General features: G+C 29.9%; 1 protein-coding gene and 1 long non-coding RNA gene across 2 annotated transcripts; both read right to left on the bottom strand.

The window, feature by feature from the left end:
* Positions 1–2,429: 2,429 nt before the first annotated feature.
* On the bottom strand, positions 2,430–6,779 carry LOC100780933 (internal alternative NAD(P)H-ubiquinone oxidoreductase A1, mitochondrial). The gene is made up of 9 exons (XM_003551218.5): positions 6,164–6,779; positions 5,128–5,341; positions 4,687–4,847; positions 4,517–4,582; positions 4,179–4,342; positions 3,657–3,771; positions 3,274–3,453; positions 3,037–3,199; positions 2,430–2,952 (listed from the first exon to the last, which is right to left on the bottom strand). The coding sequence occupies exons 1-8, from the start codon at positions 6,629–6,631 to the stop codon at positions 3,047–3,049; spliced, it is 1,521 nt and encodes a 506-aa protein (XP_003551266.1). The 5' UTR covers positions 6,632–6,779; the 3' UTR covers positions 2,430–2,952; positions 3,037–3,046.
* A 787-nt stretch (positions 6,780–7,566) lies between these two features.
* On the bottom strand, positions 7,567–9,353 carry LOC100779858 (uncharacterized). The gene is made up of 2 exons (XR_419342.3): positions 9,117–9,353; positions 7,567–7,909 (listed from the first exon to the last, which is right to left on the bottom strand). It is a non-coding gene; the product is annotated as an uncharacterized lncRNA (long non-coding RNA).
* Between the last annotated feature and the right edge of the window lie 5,646 nt (positions 9,354–14,999).

Raw genomic sequence — 14,999 nt, 5'->3', positions numbered from 1 at the left:
AACAACCCAAAATAACCCCAAATTGATCCTCTAGAGATCTCTATACATGTTCAGTTTAATCCCCAAGCTTGAGTAACTCATTCTTTACCTCAATGTAGTCGTTTAAGCGTTCTCCGTTAACAATGGTGACATTTCTAGTATTCTCTACAGCTCATCCTCTGATTGTTCTGTTAGGGTTCTTGTGCTTCAAAAGAAAAAAAAAATAACACAAGGTGTTTTTGTAAAAGCTGCTCTTGGTTAAAAGTTAATTTATATAATGAGGAAATTGATGACCTAATTTATTTATTTATTTTATTTAAATGAAAAATCCAAAAGGCACGGATGTTACAATGAAGATGCACCTTTTGACTTGTTGGATGCTTGTAACTTTAGGCTTTCACTTATAATTAATTCTTCACCTGATATGATATTTGTTGTGGTGAAATGGGCTCCTTTTTTTAATAAAAATATTAATTAGTGGATGAAACTATTAATATTTTGTACAAGAAGTAAAAATAAAAATAAATTATAAACCTGGTTACCTGTTTAATTTCTTTGAGGAGAGGATCATGCTGAATAAAAGTCCTTGTGATAGTATAGGTTTGAAATCCTTCCTTCAAGTTGTGAGCTGTGAACATGAATGATTTCAAAAATAAAAGTGTGTTTGCAAATGATATATAATATTGGGGTATGTCAGCCTTATTTGCATTTTGGGTGTGAAAGAGTTATCTCGATCGAATATTATGAATGTTGCTACACCGATGTCATCAGAGACTTTCAATTGTATCCTGAACCTAAAAAAGATTTTAAATTTTTTAATATTTATTTAATTATGTTACAAAAAATAATTCATTATATACAAAACATTAAACCTTGTTGTTGGATACTTGGATGACTGTTTGCATTCTATACAGGTGTATTAATTTCCATCATTTGTAACTTTCTTTTGGCATTTCTTACATGCAACATAATTCCAATCAAGCGTATCGTTGATCTCATTGATTGTTGCATGAAATGTGAACACAGTATCCTATTATTTTACATATGTTAAAACTAAGAAATAATAAAGTATTATTGAATATTATGAATACGAAAGTCATGGTAGGTTAGCATACCTGTGATTCTCATGTTCATTTCATGAAATTATATCTTGCAAAGATCTTCTATTTTTTTATATATTTTTTTTAACTACATCAATCAAAGAATTAGAATAAACTAACGATTTTGTTTGTTGAATGTTACAAAATATGTATAATAAAATAAAATAAAAGAATGAAGTTCATTTTACACTGTCTTGAACTTTGCAAAATCAGGATTGTCTAGGTTAATATAAATCCTTATACTTGAAGTTGAGTTGATTGAATACTCATATGAAAAATAATTATTAAAATATAATTGTTAGTAAATTAAAATTATTACAGTAAATAAAATATAAAAAATTTATTGTATGCAAAAAGTATGATAGAGACTTAATTGAATTAGAATTATTTATTTATTAAATAAGTTGAATTAAAAACAATAATTAAGATAGTAAAAAAATATCTCAAATAAATAAATAAATATCAAATTAAATAAACATGCTAATATAAAAATAAAGGGATGGGAAATTATGGATCAATTTTTATTTAAAGATTATATATATATATATATATATATATATATATATATATATATATAAAACTTAATATAAAAATTAAATTTAAAAAATAATTTCAATTTCTCTTTTCCAAATCATCAATTTTGTTAACGTGACAACGTAACAGTGAGGAACTCAACTTTTATACATTATCCTTTGAATGTTCCTTTGATAGGTTTGTGTACATCATTTGCTTAGACAATTCATAAATTATGTATAGTGTATAAGTTCTCCTCTTGTAAAATATTATTGAATTTTGAAATCATATTATCCCGTATCCCTACATGTAGTGGAGTTTCCTGTTGCAATATATTTAAAAGTGCAAATCGAATTAAAATTAAAAGTATTAAATAAATTTAATCAATACAAAATTTGTTTAAAGTAATTTAATGTTAAAAAATTGCATTTTGTGATATGTAATATTGGAGATAGTAAATAAATTTATATTTGTAATAGTTAAAGTTGATGTGAGATATATTTTTTACAGATTAATGTTAAAAATAAATAAATTTCAACTTTATTTAACCAACATATTTTTTTATAGATTATTTAAAGTTTTAAAGTGTCGGTAAAACTTGGAGAGAAATTGAATGGGACTGTTGTTTTGAAGAGTCTACAGGGTAAACGATTAACCAAGTAGACAATACTAATAACAACCTCCCTCAATATTGTTTTGAAACATTTGTGTACAATAAAGATGCTCAGGTAACAACTAAAAGATGCTCAAGTAAGAAAGAAGGAAAAGAGAAGTGATAGACACAAAAGTAAAATGTTCTCCTTTCTCCAAATAATTAATTTTGCTAACGTGACAGTATAATAGTGAGAAGTTCAGTTTTTATATATTATAAATAGATTCCAATACTTCAACTAAAAACTCATGGCATTTGCACTTGAGGGACTAGTACCAATTGCAAGAATGACTTGTGACAATTTTTTTCCATTTCAATAATCTTCAGATAAGAGATCATGAAAATTTAGGACCACAAATTTCATGAACAGTAGATGAAAATGAAAATTGCTTTCTTGGTTTTCAATATGTACAAAAAGACTTAGGATGGCTACATTTCTAATTGATGAGAGAAGCTACAGGAGAAAAAATGTGTACAAATAGTCTGCATTGGTTTCAAGATGCATGTTTCATTGCCTTGTCCCTCTGGCCCGTTCCTCAATATCCACCTTTATCTGCCACTGTTTTTATCAAATGGAACATGCGGCAAATGTCATGAACTAATGCAGTTCCATGCTGTCCAAGTCCACTAAATTCATCTCATGATAGTTACTTGCTTCTATGAAGAACCCTCAATGAAACCAAGCACAAGTCCTGTCATATAAAGATCCTACCAAGTACCAACAAGTCCAAACCCGAATAAAATTACATAAAACCTTGGGGAACAACAATTAATCATGCTGCAAGAGATTACCTTAAGATTTTCATAATCTGCTTATATCACGGCCAAATACCACAGTTGTAATCCAGTTGACAAATACATAGAATCTGTTCCTCCAGCTGATAACACGTGTGATGTATGCCGAGCGCCAAATAAAAAAACTCAGAAATCCTGCCAGAGCCAACCCTTTTGCCTCCTGTAAGAGCATGGTAAGTGAATCACACTATGTTTTTGAAGTACCAGTAGTATCTCAGGAATGATAAATATTACCTTGTTCTGTCTAAGGTCAACAAGAGCCTTGTATCTACCAATAGATGCCATACTTCCAAGGTGCCTATAAACAAATGGATCCCCAAACTCTATTTCTTTTGCACTGTTCGCATGGCCTGCACCTGCTTTACCAATTTTGTTTAATAGAGCTGCTAAATATTTACCTTGCCTCTCTGCAACCTGTTGAATTCAAATGGCAATGTATCAAATGGACAATAACAAGCTTTCTGGTTAAGAAGAAACAAGCAACACTACTTCACTGATGAACCATTACAAATAAGAACAAAAGAAACAAAGTCACTATGAAATGTCTCTTATTAGCCGAAAACCAAATAGGAATCAAGAAATGAGCTGAGAAAATTAATGAACCTAATATCACTTACTTGGGCTAATGCAGGAAGTGTTTGTCTTCCAGTACTTTCAACAAATCCACTGCAGTCTCCTATAGAGAACACATCTTGTACCGAAGAAACACGGAGCCACTCATCAACACCAATCCTATGAAACAAAAACATTCAGAACTTTCTTTGGGATAGTTTACTGCAGAGAACTTATATACACCTGATCCAGATTTCCTTATATGACAGATAAAAAAATAAAAAAATAAAAAACTCAGCCTATTCATAAATCAGCTTCTAATTTGTTGGTTTATAAAGTTCTCTATAAGCACTAATAGAAAAAGAAAGTAAAATGAATTGAACTTCTCTAATAAGCTAAAATCAACTTATCACCTCAGCTTTTCAAGAAGTTAGATGAGAAAGCTTCAATTAAAGTGCTCAGTTGATTTAATTTATGAGAGAATTCATTTTACTTTCTTATATTCTTCAGCTATAAGTACTAACGGAGAAGATTATCCGAACAGGGCGTGGGAAGTGAATGTAACAATGTTGAATAACAAGACTAACCTCCCACCAGGAGCTTTGGGGAGATCCAAAGATTGAATTATAGGCAATGGACCAACACCAGTGGACCATACCAACAACCCATATGGAACCTCAGAACCATCATTAAGGACAATCTTCTGAGGTTTAACATCTTTCACAATGCCACGAACAAGACGAACTCCTGACTGAGAGAGACTACAACATTGGCAAAATATAACGAAACTAATACAGAAAAGTTTTAACAGCTAGCTAGCTTATCAACCAGTTTCAGACAATACAACAATGATGAAGAGTGTCATCTTGTAAATGAAAATTTCCAAATTAAAGATGAAATGCCTTTAGATCAATATGTAACTCACCTTTGTCAATTGCTTGGTAGCATAGCGCCTAAGCCGATCATCAAAGGAAGACAATATCTCATTTGCCTAACAAGGCATGAATAAATTTGTTTAACAACATAAACTACCTTAATAGACAATTTTGGCTTTCATAAGTTCACATATCACATATCTGATGGCACTTAGCATACCTCGATTAGAGTGACACGGATGTAATCCTTTACATGGACATATCTTTGACGAACATCTCTCGTAATAAAATCGCTAAGCTCACCACTGAATTCTACTCCAGTAGGACCACCCCCGACAACCACACAGTGCAAAAGCCTTTGCTTCTCCTCTTCTGAAATCCCTGCATACAAATAAAGCACAAAAGTGATGCACAACCAAAAAAATAGAGTCAATAGTCTATGCACCGTTAGTGTAAAGTGTTTTTTCATTGTCATCTAATCTAAAATCATTATATGTATAATAAGTTTGTTAACTTTTATAATAATTATCTTAAAAATCATACCAACATGATTTCTAATTAGTTACGACTAACATTGCATACAAATTAAAGTCTAAAAATAGAAAAATTATGATGACTCAATATTTGTGGAACTTAGTAAACCTATTATTGTTTAGCAAACCTGGAACATCTGACAGCATCAAGTTCAGGAGCAGCTTCCTACGAATTTCCTGTGCATGGTGAACTTCACGAAGAAAGATGGCATGTTCTTTGACTCCTTGAATTCCAAAAGTGGAAGGTTGTGATCCTAATGCAATTACCAGCTTATCATATGAGATTGTGAATTTCCAGGGAGCTATTGTCTCTACTCCTTCGGTTACAGTCTCACAGTGCACCTTCAAAATAAAGCGCCAAATTCTCCATAATTAAGCCACACTGCTATGGCACCTATCTTCCAAGTTCAACCAATAATAGTATCAAATTGTTTTTTCATTCGGGCCAATAGACACTGCCTTAGAAAGTTAATTTGAGTCCCAAATTCCAATTAAATGGCACAAAAAAATTAAATCTAGAAGTGACAAATTCTTCATCACTTAAGATACTCCAGACATTTCAAATTCTGTATATCCTATAAGTCAATTGTCTTTTTCAGTTTTAGAAAATTTCTACATAACAAAATCATGAAGTTGCTTGTTAAAAGTAGAGTGTAGCTCACACTGCTAGTCCCGAAGTTGTAACGTACACATAGGTGTGAACACAAAATAAAAAAAAAAAAAAAAAAAAAATAGGCAAACATGTCCACTCTAAAGTCATCTAAACATGTCCACTCCAAAATCATTCATCACCCCCCTCAAAGTCCTTTTTATTTTTTATTTGTTTGAGGTACATCAATCCAACAATAATTGTAAATTATGTCATATGTTAACATTTCCAAAAAGGAGTGTGCACATGCCCTTCATGTGCAAACTTAGAAATCGGATAATATTTTAGGGCTAGAAAAACTTGTAACAGGAATTGAATTTGATCCTGCATAATACACTCTTGAGAAGTGATGATGAATTTTAAGTGTGGTTAAATGATTAGTTTTATAGTCAATTCAAAGAAATGAAACTTGTGGAATAACCTTGGGTCCCACCAAGAAACCAAAAAATCCTAATTAGAGTGATTATTGAACCAAAAAGAAAACACTTGCAACCAAACAAAATAACTTAACACACCATATGGTTATGTGCATCAATTTGTGTACAATTGGCGAGGAAGAAATAAGAACCAGGCTCTCTAGAAATAGCTGGTTGGATCCTCCCAATGGGTTCAGCAACGGATCTAAACTCAAGAGTTCCAACACAAGTAGAGGCCAATAGAGGGGTGAAGACCATGTGGTTGCGAGGTGAGACACAAACAATGTCATACACACGAGGGTCCAAGCCCTTCATGAGCCTGCACCCGGCCCAACCAGAACCCAGCACCACCACACGTGGCTTCTCATGGGGCCTTGTTGGCTCCAAGCCCGAATAATTGTACTCAACAGGCTCCACACAAGGTTTCTCCTCAATGGTGTTGGTGCTGCTGAAGTGGGAGAGAAAAGTGAAGGAGGGTAAAAGACAAAATGGGTCAGTGTTTTTGGGTCTTTGAGATGATGATGCTCTCTTGGTGGCAAACTTTGAGAGGTTTCTTAACCAAGCCATGAATGATCCTTGTTGTTAGTTAGTTTGGTCTCGACCTCAAATGGGTTTCAGTGGATTTTTTGAAAGAATATGTATAAGTAGATATGCATCACAAAATTTAGATTGGGGTGGAAACTGAAATAAGTGTAAGAAATTAAGTTCCATGCACGTGGGCTTTGTTTTGAGTTTATTAACTTGATATAAGGTGGGACAGGTTTGTGTGCTGATGATGTTTGGATTTAGTTGTAGACTTGTAGCAAGTAAGGTGGCATTGGCACCTCATGTTATTTGACAAATGTCTTCATATGAATTTTCGTGAAGGATAATAAGAATTATCTACACGAAAATTCTTAAATATATATACACAAGGAGTTAACCTGTACTAATATAAATTATTTTTAAATTAAAATGAATAAACAATAAGAAAGAGTGAGAAAACCCAAATGTAATGAAATTGCAAAGCATATCAACTGTGCTTCGGAGCTGCTGAGCAGAGTGTGGGATCAAGATTCTTTTTCCTATGGAGATTATATTTGACTCAAATTTTGTTCGTATCATGCATAATTACTAATTAGGCTACTGATTAATCGTGATTGGTAGATATAAGTAATTTCTTTTATGTATAAAAGTAGTAAAATAGAGAGAACCTCATGAGGTAGGACACGAATCACATGTTGAGACTGCTAATTAACAAAGAGACACTTAGAAGTTAGAAGATCATTGCAAAGGCCTCAACCGTAAGTAGTTTTATTTATGTTAATCGCAGCTACTGATCAATTAACGAGTCTCTAAGCAATTGATGTTGGCTAATATTGGTTCATACACGTGACATGTAGAAAAAGACGCGTATGAATCGATAGTAGTAATTTAATTTATTCTTCTTATGTATTCCCTCATTTATTGTATTGTCAACACTGTCTATGTAGTTTCTTTCGATGCTATTTACAAATACAACAGGACAGTGCACGTGACTTTTATTTTTTAATGATCAACATATATACATAAAGCTCTCTTTGTCTTCTCATTCATCTTAGCAACTTTGCTCGTTCTTCCTCTAAAAGATACATATGTTTATAAAATGAAAGGCTAAATATTGCATTAACTGCGTTAACTGAAATAATGTAAACTATAAAGTATTGCATTTCCAATAATCTCTCATGGCTCAGCCTTTTCGCCCTCCATTACCTCCCCAACTAGCCCCCTTCCATGGATCGTGCCCATGATTTGCAGTTGGTTCACCATAGTCTTGAAGGTTTATTACCTTTAATGACCTCCCCACCATGCTCGAAGCTTCATCATCTGTGTGTAATAATCCCAAGTAAAACAATATTTTGCTTATCACAAAACATATGAAAAGAGAGATGAAATTTAATCACTTTGATGTTTATCATTTCTCATAAACAACATTAAAATTAACCAAGAAATTATTATTGTGATATTAATAAAAGTCAAATAATTGAAAATTAGAATTTAAGTATAATGTATTGATAATATAAAAGTTTTTTATATATATTATTATAAGATGTCATGTACAAGGAAAGATTGTTTGTTTTTTTAGTAATTATTTAAAAGGTTGCATATAAGATTATTTCTAATTACTATTTTTTTGTACAGAATTTCAAACTTCTAGTTGACAGTATTGATAATTAATATAACAGTATAAGGAAAATTAAAAATTTAAAACTACATCCGCACAATTAATTTTAAAATTTAATTGGAATACATGACAAGTAAAGATTTTTTATAGTATCATTTAAATTGTCATATAATAGAAAATATTGATCTTGTAATAATTAATTTAAAATTCATATTCAAAATATTTTTAACTGGTTTTATTGATGCAGTAAAAGAATTACATTAAGAGAAACTCTTATAATATATATAATTTTGTCTCTTGGCAAAAAGTCAATAAGACATAATCTAAAACTTGGAAATGAGAGGTCATAAATCGTGGCAACATGAACACACGAAGCTTCGAGATATATGTAGTATACACTCCTAATAATTGAGTAATAACTGCCTACCTTCTATTTCATCTTTAAACATTGTTGTAATAATATTGTAATAATAGATGTAAAGCTTAAAAAGTCCCTTTAAACTTTTCTCTTTTTTTTATACATGCCAAATTTAGCACAAACCAATGTGATAAATTTCTTCCATGAAAATTCTATATATTCTAAACATCACAACTAAAACTGCTTGTTAAGGAAAAGAGAGAACACTACTAAAACTGTTAAAGAAAAAGAAAATGGGGCAGCCATAACAAGAGAAGTTTATGTGCTTTGGTTAGTTTCTTTCCTTTAAATCTATCCTTTCAAAGGCAAAATATAATATTCCAACGAGACTTTAGTTCTTTAAACTAATAACAACCACAAAAAAAAAAGGATGATGAACAAATATATCAAAGTCTTCCATTTAGTGTTTTCTCTCCTAGCTAGATATTACTAATTACCTAAAAAATTAAAGGGAGATACACAAAATAAGATGAAATGAAAAGGAAACTCACTTGAGAAGAAAATAGGGCTCCGAGCAGTGGCAGAACATATAACCAAGAAAGTTATGAAAAAAAAGAAGGGAAAACACACGCCATTCTTAGCTCCAAATGCCATTTTAACTTTCCAATCTCTCTATCCTATATTAATTAGGTCAACTGAGTGAAGGGCAGTGCTAGTCCAACGTTGTATTTAACTATTTATAGAGGAGAGAAAACTATGCCTAAAGTTTCGGGACACTTGTATAAATACTATTGGAGGAAGAAGTTGACTCTCCTTAATGCGAATTACAATGTACAAGTTGTGTTGCGTTGGGTTCACAAACTACCAAACATGACAATATCACACGACGTTCACGTAAGGTCAACGGGCTCACAACACACGTAAGGTGCATTCCTGTTCAGAAAATATTTTTTTAACGTTAAAGTGAGATAATAAAAAGTTAGTTTCAATTTAAAAATACATTTTTAAGATGTGAATCCAAAAAAAGTTTAAAAAAATTAAGAAATCGATCTTAATGTTTATGTTTAAAAAATAACATTGCTCTAGCACTTGAATTTTTATTTTCGAAATGAGAGACTTTGATTTTTTTTTGGTGTGATTGGATTTCTATTGCTTGTTAATATATATTATGATGATCTTAAATATATGGCCTTTTTATCTTATACATTAGGTACATAATAAATTAAGTTACTTTAAATATATTATTTTAAATGTTTTGAAATTTCATCATTAAGAATATTAAATGTATAAATATATTTTTCATACACTAAATAATTTTTTATATAAATAAGCATAATTAAATTATATATTTGACTCTTCCAAAATAAGTTGCTTGTTTTAGAAAATAAATTAATAATTTCAGTTGTTGAATATTATAAAACATAACATAACATTATCAATACACGTATTAAAATATTAATCATTAACCATTTCCATAAAATACCTAAATTACTTATTTTACTTTTACTCAATTTTGAGCAATTAAATCCAAATTTCAAAATATATACTTAAACGAAAATAAATTATTTATACTGTCATGGGATCCGAATTTATCTCAAATTGAATTGGGACTTCAAACTTATACAGCTGGCTCCAACTACCTGATCAATAATATATATACGTCTTAATTACTTGTTCGGTTCAATTGAAGGATTTTGTAACCCGTGAACCGTGAGTTGCATAAAACCTGACACCAGATATCTGATTATTTTTTTAATAATCATTGAAAATGTGATTCCAATAGGTCAATACTATGCAGTGAAAAAAATAATATTATTTTTTATTAATAAATATTAATTATTAATTTTGTTAATAAAAGAATTTGAAATGATCATTTCTCTTCCTTCTCCATGCACCACCAAATAAACATTATAACTCAATTTTAATATAGGCTTTATATTTAATTATATTTTATAATTTGAATAATTATTTTAAAATAAAGTTAGTTTCATTTTGAAACATGTACTTTTCATGTCAAAGAAGCACGAATTACCGCATTACTCAAGTTTCATAAACTTTTTTTAACATGTAACACATTAACACATGCCAAAATCATTCAATGTAAATATCACGTCATCAACAAAAAGGCTTACAACAAGGATTTCACATATTTCTTCAGTAGCTAGGCGCATAGCTGTGTCTCAAATCCTTCCTTGATAAAATATCCCTCAATCTGATTATATCACGCTCATAGGATACTTTAATCCTACTTTTAACAAAATAATTCATTGAGACATTAAATATGTGTCATTTTAAATTTAATGTTTGGATGATAATTTAAAGAGAAATTGAATATCTGAAATTTTAATAGGAAATTTTAATTAACAAAAAATAAGTAATGAAATATTTTAAAAAATTAAAGAATTTTAATTTTCTCATAGCCTACTCATTCTTCCAAATCGATCCCATCGCGCTTCTCACCATGAACGCCATCGACATCTCTTACCCCGACATGGAGCACCACATTCTCCCCTCGAAGTTCTTCCTCAAAGTTCCCATCTCCTACTCTTGCGTCGATGATATTTGCAAATCCGTCGCTATTCACTACAAGACCCGTCCCTCCGACACCCTCCTCCATCGTCGACGTCGTCTACGCCGGCCTCGTCTCCTTCGACCAGCTCCGCGAGGTTAACTCCATTTCCGACCCTGATGTGGGCCAAAATCTCATCGTTCCTCTTCCTTGCACCTGCTTCAACGGCTCCGATAACTCTCTCCCTGCGATTTACCTCTCTTATGCTGTTCGCCCCGTTGATACCCTCGTTGTCATTGCTGCTAGGTACTTCATCACTCTCACTGATTCGATGAATGTTAATGCCATGGGAAGCAGTGCTATCAACATGGTGATATCCTTGTTGTTTCAATACCCATTAATTAAATTAAATAATGTTACTTTTTTTTTTGTTCCTTACAATTTATAATTTCCTATTTAATTTGAATTTTATTGAAATTAAATTACTTTATCCAAATAAGGAAATTAAAATAGAAGAAATTGAATTGCCTCATCCAAACAAAATATTTATAAAATGAAAGGAATTTAAATTAAGACAATCAAATTGTGTATTTGAATTTCCTAAAAAAAATTAAATCCCCATCGAAACACATTGTAAGGATCAATCTAGGCCTAGGTCAAAGGAGCGGTGGTTTAGGGTTCTAAGTTGGAAGGGTCAAAAAAACTTTCACGAAAATATATATATATATATATATATATATATATATATATATATATATATATATATATATATATATATATATATATATATATATATATATATATATATATATATATATATATATATATATATACTTAACTACATAACAGTATTTTCTATATTATTTTATACCAATTATTATAAGTTGATTGAAATAGTTGTCCTCTTTCATGTTTTTTTTATATTTTTTTAATATCTAATTTTAAAACATGAAATATGATTAGAAAATATTATTTTCTTAGTTGTTAGTTTTTTTTCTTGATGTGTTACATATATAAATTCATGTAAAATAAATTTTTACTTTCTTTTTTTTTACTTTCTAACTCGTAACTTAACATGTAATGAACCCATTACAATGTTGCTCTTTCAGAATGCAACCGGACCATATTGAAGAATGCTGACCAATGATAAATGGAAGCTTATGTGGGAAGATGCTTGGGTCCACTCTTTAATTTCAATTTTCATTAAAAAAAAATAAATACTTGTGTGTAACACCCCGTTTTTCATTAAAAAAATTAAAAATATTTAAAAATAAATAAATTTTTAAAAAAATAATGAGACTTTTGTAATTAAATAAATAAGAATAAATAATTTCATTAATTAAAATAATGGTTTTAAGGTAAACAAAATAAATATGTGTTTTTAGAAAACAAAAAAGATGTTTTATTTATTCAGGGAGTAAAATAGAGTTCATTTTTATACAATAATAAAATAAATAAAAATAAATTAAATAATATGTTTAAAGTACCATAATTATAAATAGAGACATATTAGGTCAATTTTTATGTTTATGATATGTTTTTTCCTCTCCAAAAATCCTCTTTTTCTCGTATACACCTAAACATATCCCAGTAAAACTACGATCTTGGATTCGTTGACCGTTGGATTGTCTGAAATTTAGACAACACCTTCGAAACTCATTTTTACACATTTCCATCATTTGGATTTGCGAAACAATGTCTGTAAAAAGAGAAATATCCATCGCACAGAGACAGTGAAATTGAGGCTCTAATCTCTTCTCATTCTCTCTGGCGCTTGAAAATTCTACTAGAGCAACAAGAGGAAAAAGCTTAGGAATCTTTGGGTACTCCTAGAGACGTCGTTATCCCTATCGAGCTACACACGTGAGCTCACTTAGAGGTAAAAAATGAGTTTATCGCAACTGGGATTAGAATAAACATGTGTAGAGATCTTTAAAGGATCAAATTAGAGTTTATTTTAGGATGTTTACTGTATTGTAATTATGCCTTTATAACTATAATCACGATATTATTATGTTTGACAGGTTAATTGATGTCCTAATGCAAATTGGTTGCTAAAATTGAGTGCTTTTGGTGTTTTCGTGTTTTTGAACCTATGATTTTGATTACTCTTATTTTGATATGATTATGTGAAATTGTTTGAGGGGTTTTACTCCCCATGTTATGAGAAGCATTTCTATATAAGTTGTTTGTGTTTTGGACAAGATTGACTAGATTAGCATGAGAATTAAATTGTTGGAAACATTCTTTGTCATATTTTGATCTCATAAGCTTATTATGTGTTGATGATTATAACACACATAAACACATAAATATTTTCAATGCATTTTTAGTTTAATTATTTATTAACTCTTTTTAATTAAAAATAATATAGTTCGATTTAATATATACATGTTTTGTGCAATGTAAATATTAATATCGTGTGATGTTTATATGATTCATGAGGTGTGATAACATGTTGCATTGAGATTAAAACATTGTAATCGAGATTGGGTCACTATAAAAAAACATATTTTTAACGTCCAAAATCCATCGAAAACGTTAAAAATCCGTTGGTTATTGAACATTTCCGACAAACAAAAATCCATCGAAAAAATGCTCGTAGGAAATTTTAACTGACGGATTTTTTTTATCCGTCGGATATCGTCTGTGGGTAATTTTCGACGGATATTTTTTATCGAAAATTTCTAACGGATACTGGCCGTCAAAAATTTCCCACAAAATATTTTCAATGGATGTTTCCGTCGCAAACATTTGACTGAAAAATCTGTGAGAAATTTTTTATGGATTATTTTCAACAAATTTTTCCATCAAAAATTACTCACAGAAAATCTCATTTTATAGGTAATTTAATATTTCAATTGATTTAACAATTATTTGTATTTTTATTATTGACAGTAAAAATTAGAATTGATACATTTATTGAATAAATAGTCTTATATTTAGTTACATAGACAAATATATTTGTTCATACTGCCAATTAGTAATTTTCGACAAAAATTAATTAATTATGTTTAGTGAAATATTTTTCTAATCATATTAATATATATATATATATATATATGTATGTATATTAATTGATAAAGTTTAAATTTAAAATGTTCTCTAAAGAATTCAATTCAAGTGTACTATATCAATCACGTATGGAAAACTAAAATCACTACTCTGGTTTGAATTTCCTCAACATTAAAATATAATTAAGTCTTTTTTAAGAAAAATTATAATTAAACATGTTTCGTATATATATTTCCTTTTTATTATATTAAATTTATCTTTTTCTTTTTTCGGCACTACATACTAAAATGACGTGCCTATGTGTGCACGAGTGGCTTAAAAATAATCAAATGACTGAACGCTACAATAAAAAATTACCATTTGTATTGACCAATTGAAATAAGGAAAAGTTGACCTCAACGGATTTGACATACGTGATATATTAATCCTAATTTTTAAATTAAATTAACATATAAATGAATAAAAAAATTTGAATTTTTTTAAATAAAAAGTGTTTCAATAATTGGAAATAAAGTCCAGTAGTCAACTAACCATGATTAACAAGGAAAGAAATATTTTTAGGGTACTGTTGCTCTTGCAAAATCAGCATTAGCAAGTTCATATTAAGTCTAATGCAAAATAATAAAAAAAATTATTAATGGTCTTTGTGTCAAATTAAATTAAATATTGACCCCACATGTGGTGCTATAATCTGGATGGATAGAGGGACTCGATCTTCCTCAACAAAATAAGTAAGAAGAAGCAACTAAAATTTCAAACCAAGTTGGTAACACCAACATCTACATGTCCTACTTAATTAAGAACAAAAGAGAAGTCAGATGAGGATCACTTGACTAGAGATATATTAAAAAAAAAGGATCAATAACATCAAACTAATTATAATTGACTAAATGGAACTTTTTAGAAAATA

This window comes from Glycine max, chromosome 18 (assembly GCF_000004515.6).
Source record: "Glycine max cultivar Williams 82 chromosome 18, Glycine_max_v4.0, whole genome shotgun sequence".
Taxonomy (NCBI): Eukaryota; Viridiplantae; Streptophyta; class Magnoliopsida; order Fabales; family Fabaceae; genus Glycine; species Glycine max.
This window is presented reverse-complemented; position numbering and strand designations above follow the sequence as displayed.

Excerpts from the sequence above, each read along its gene's own strand:
- LOC100780933 (XM_003551218.5), bottom strand. The coding sequence starts at position 6,631 with ATGGCTTGGTTAAGAAACCTCTCAAAGTTTGCCACCAAGAGAGCATCA. Across the intron at positions 4,343-4,516 it reads CTACCAAGCAATTGACAAAG|TCAGGAGTTCGTCTTGTTCG; the intron begins GTGAGTTACATA and ends AGTCTCTCTCAG. Across the intron at positions 3,772-4,178 it reads CCCAAAGCTCCTGGTGGGAG|GATTGGTGTTGATGAGTGGC; the intron begins GTTAGTCTTGTT and ends TTTGTTTCATAG.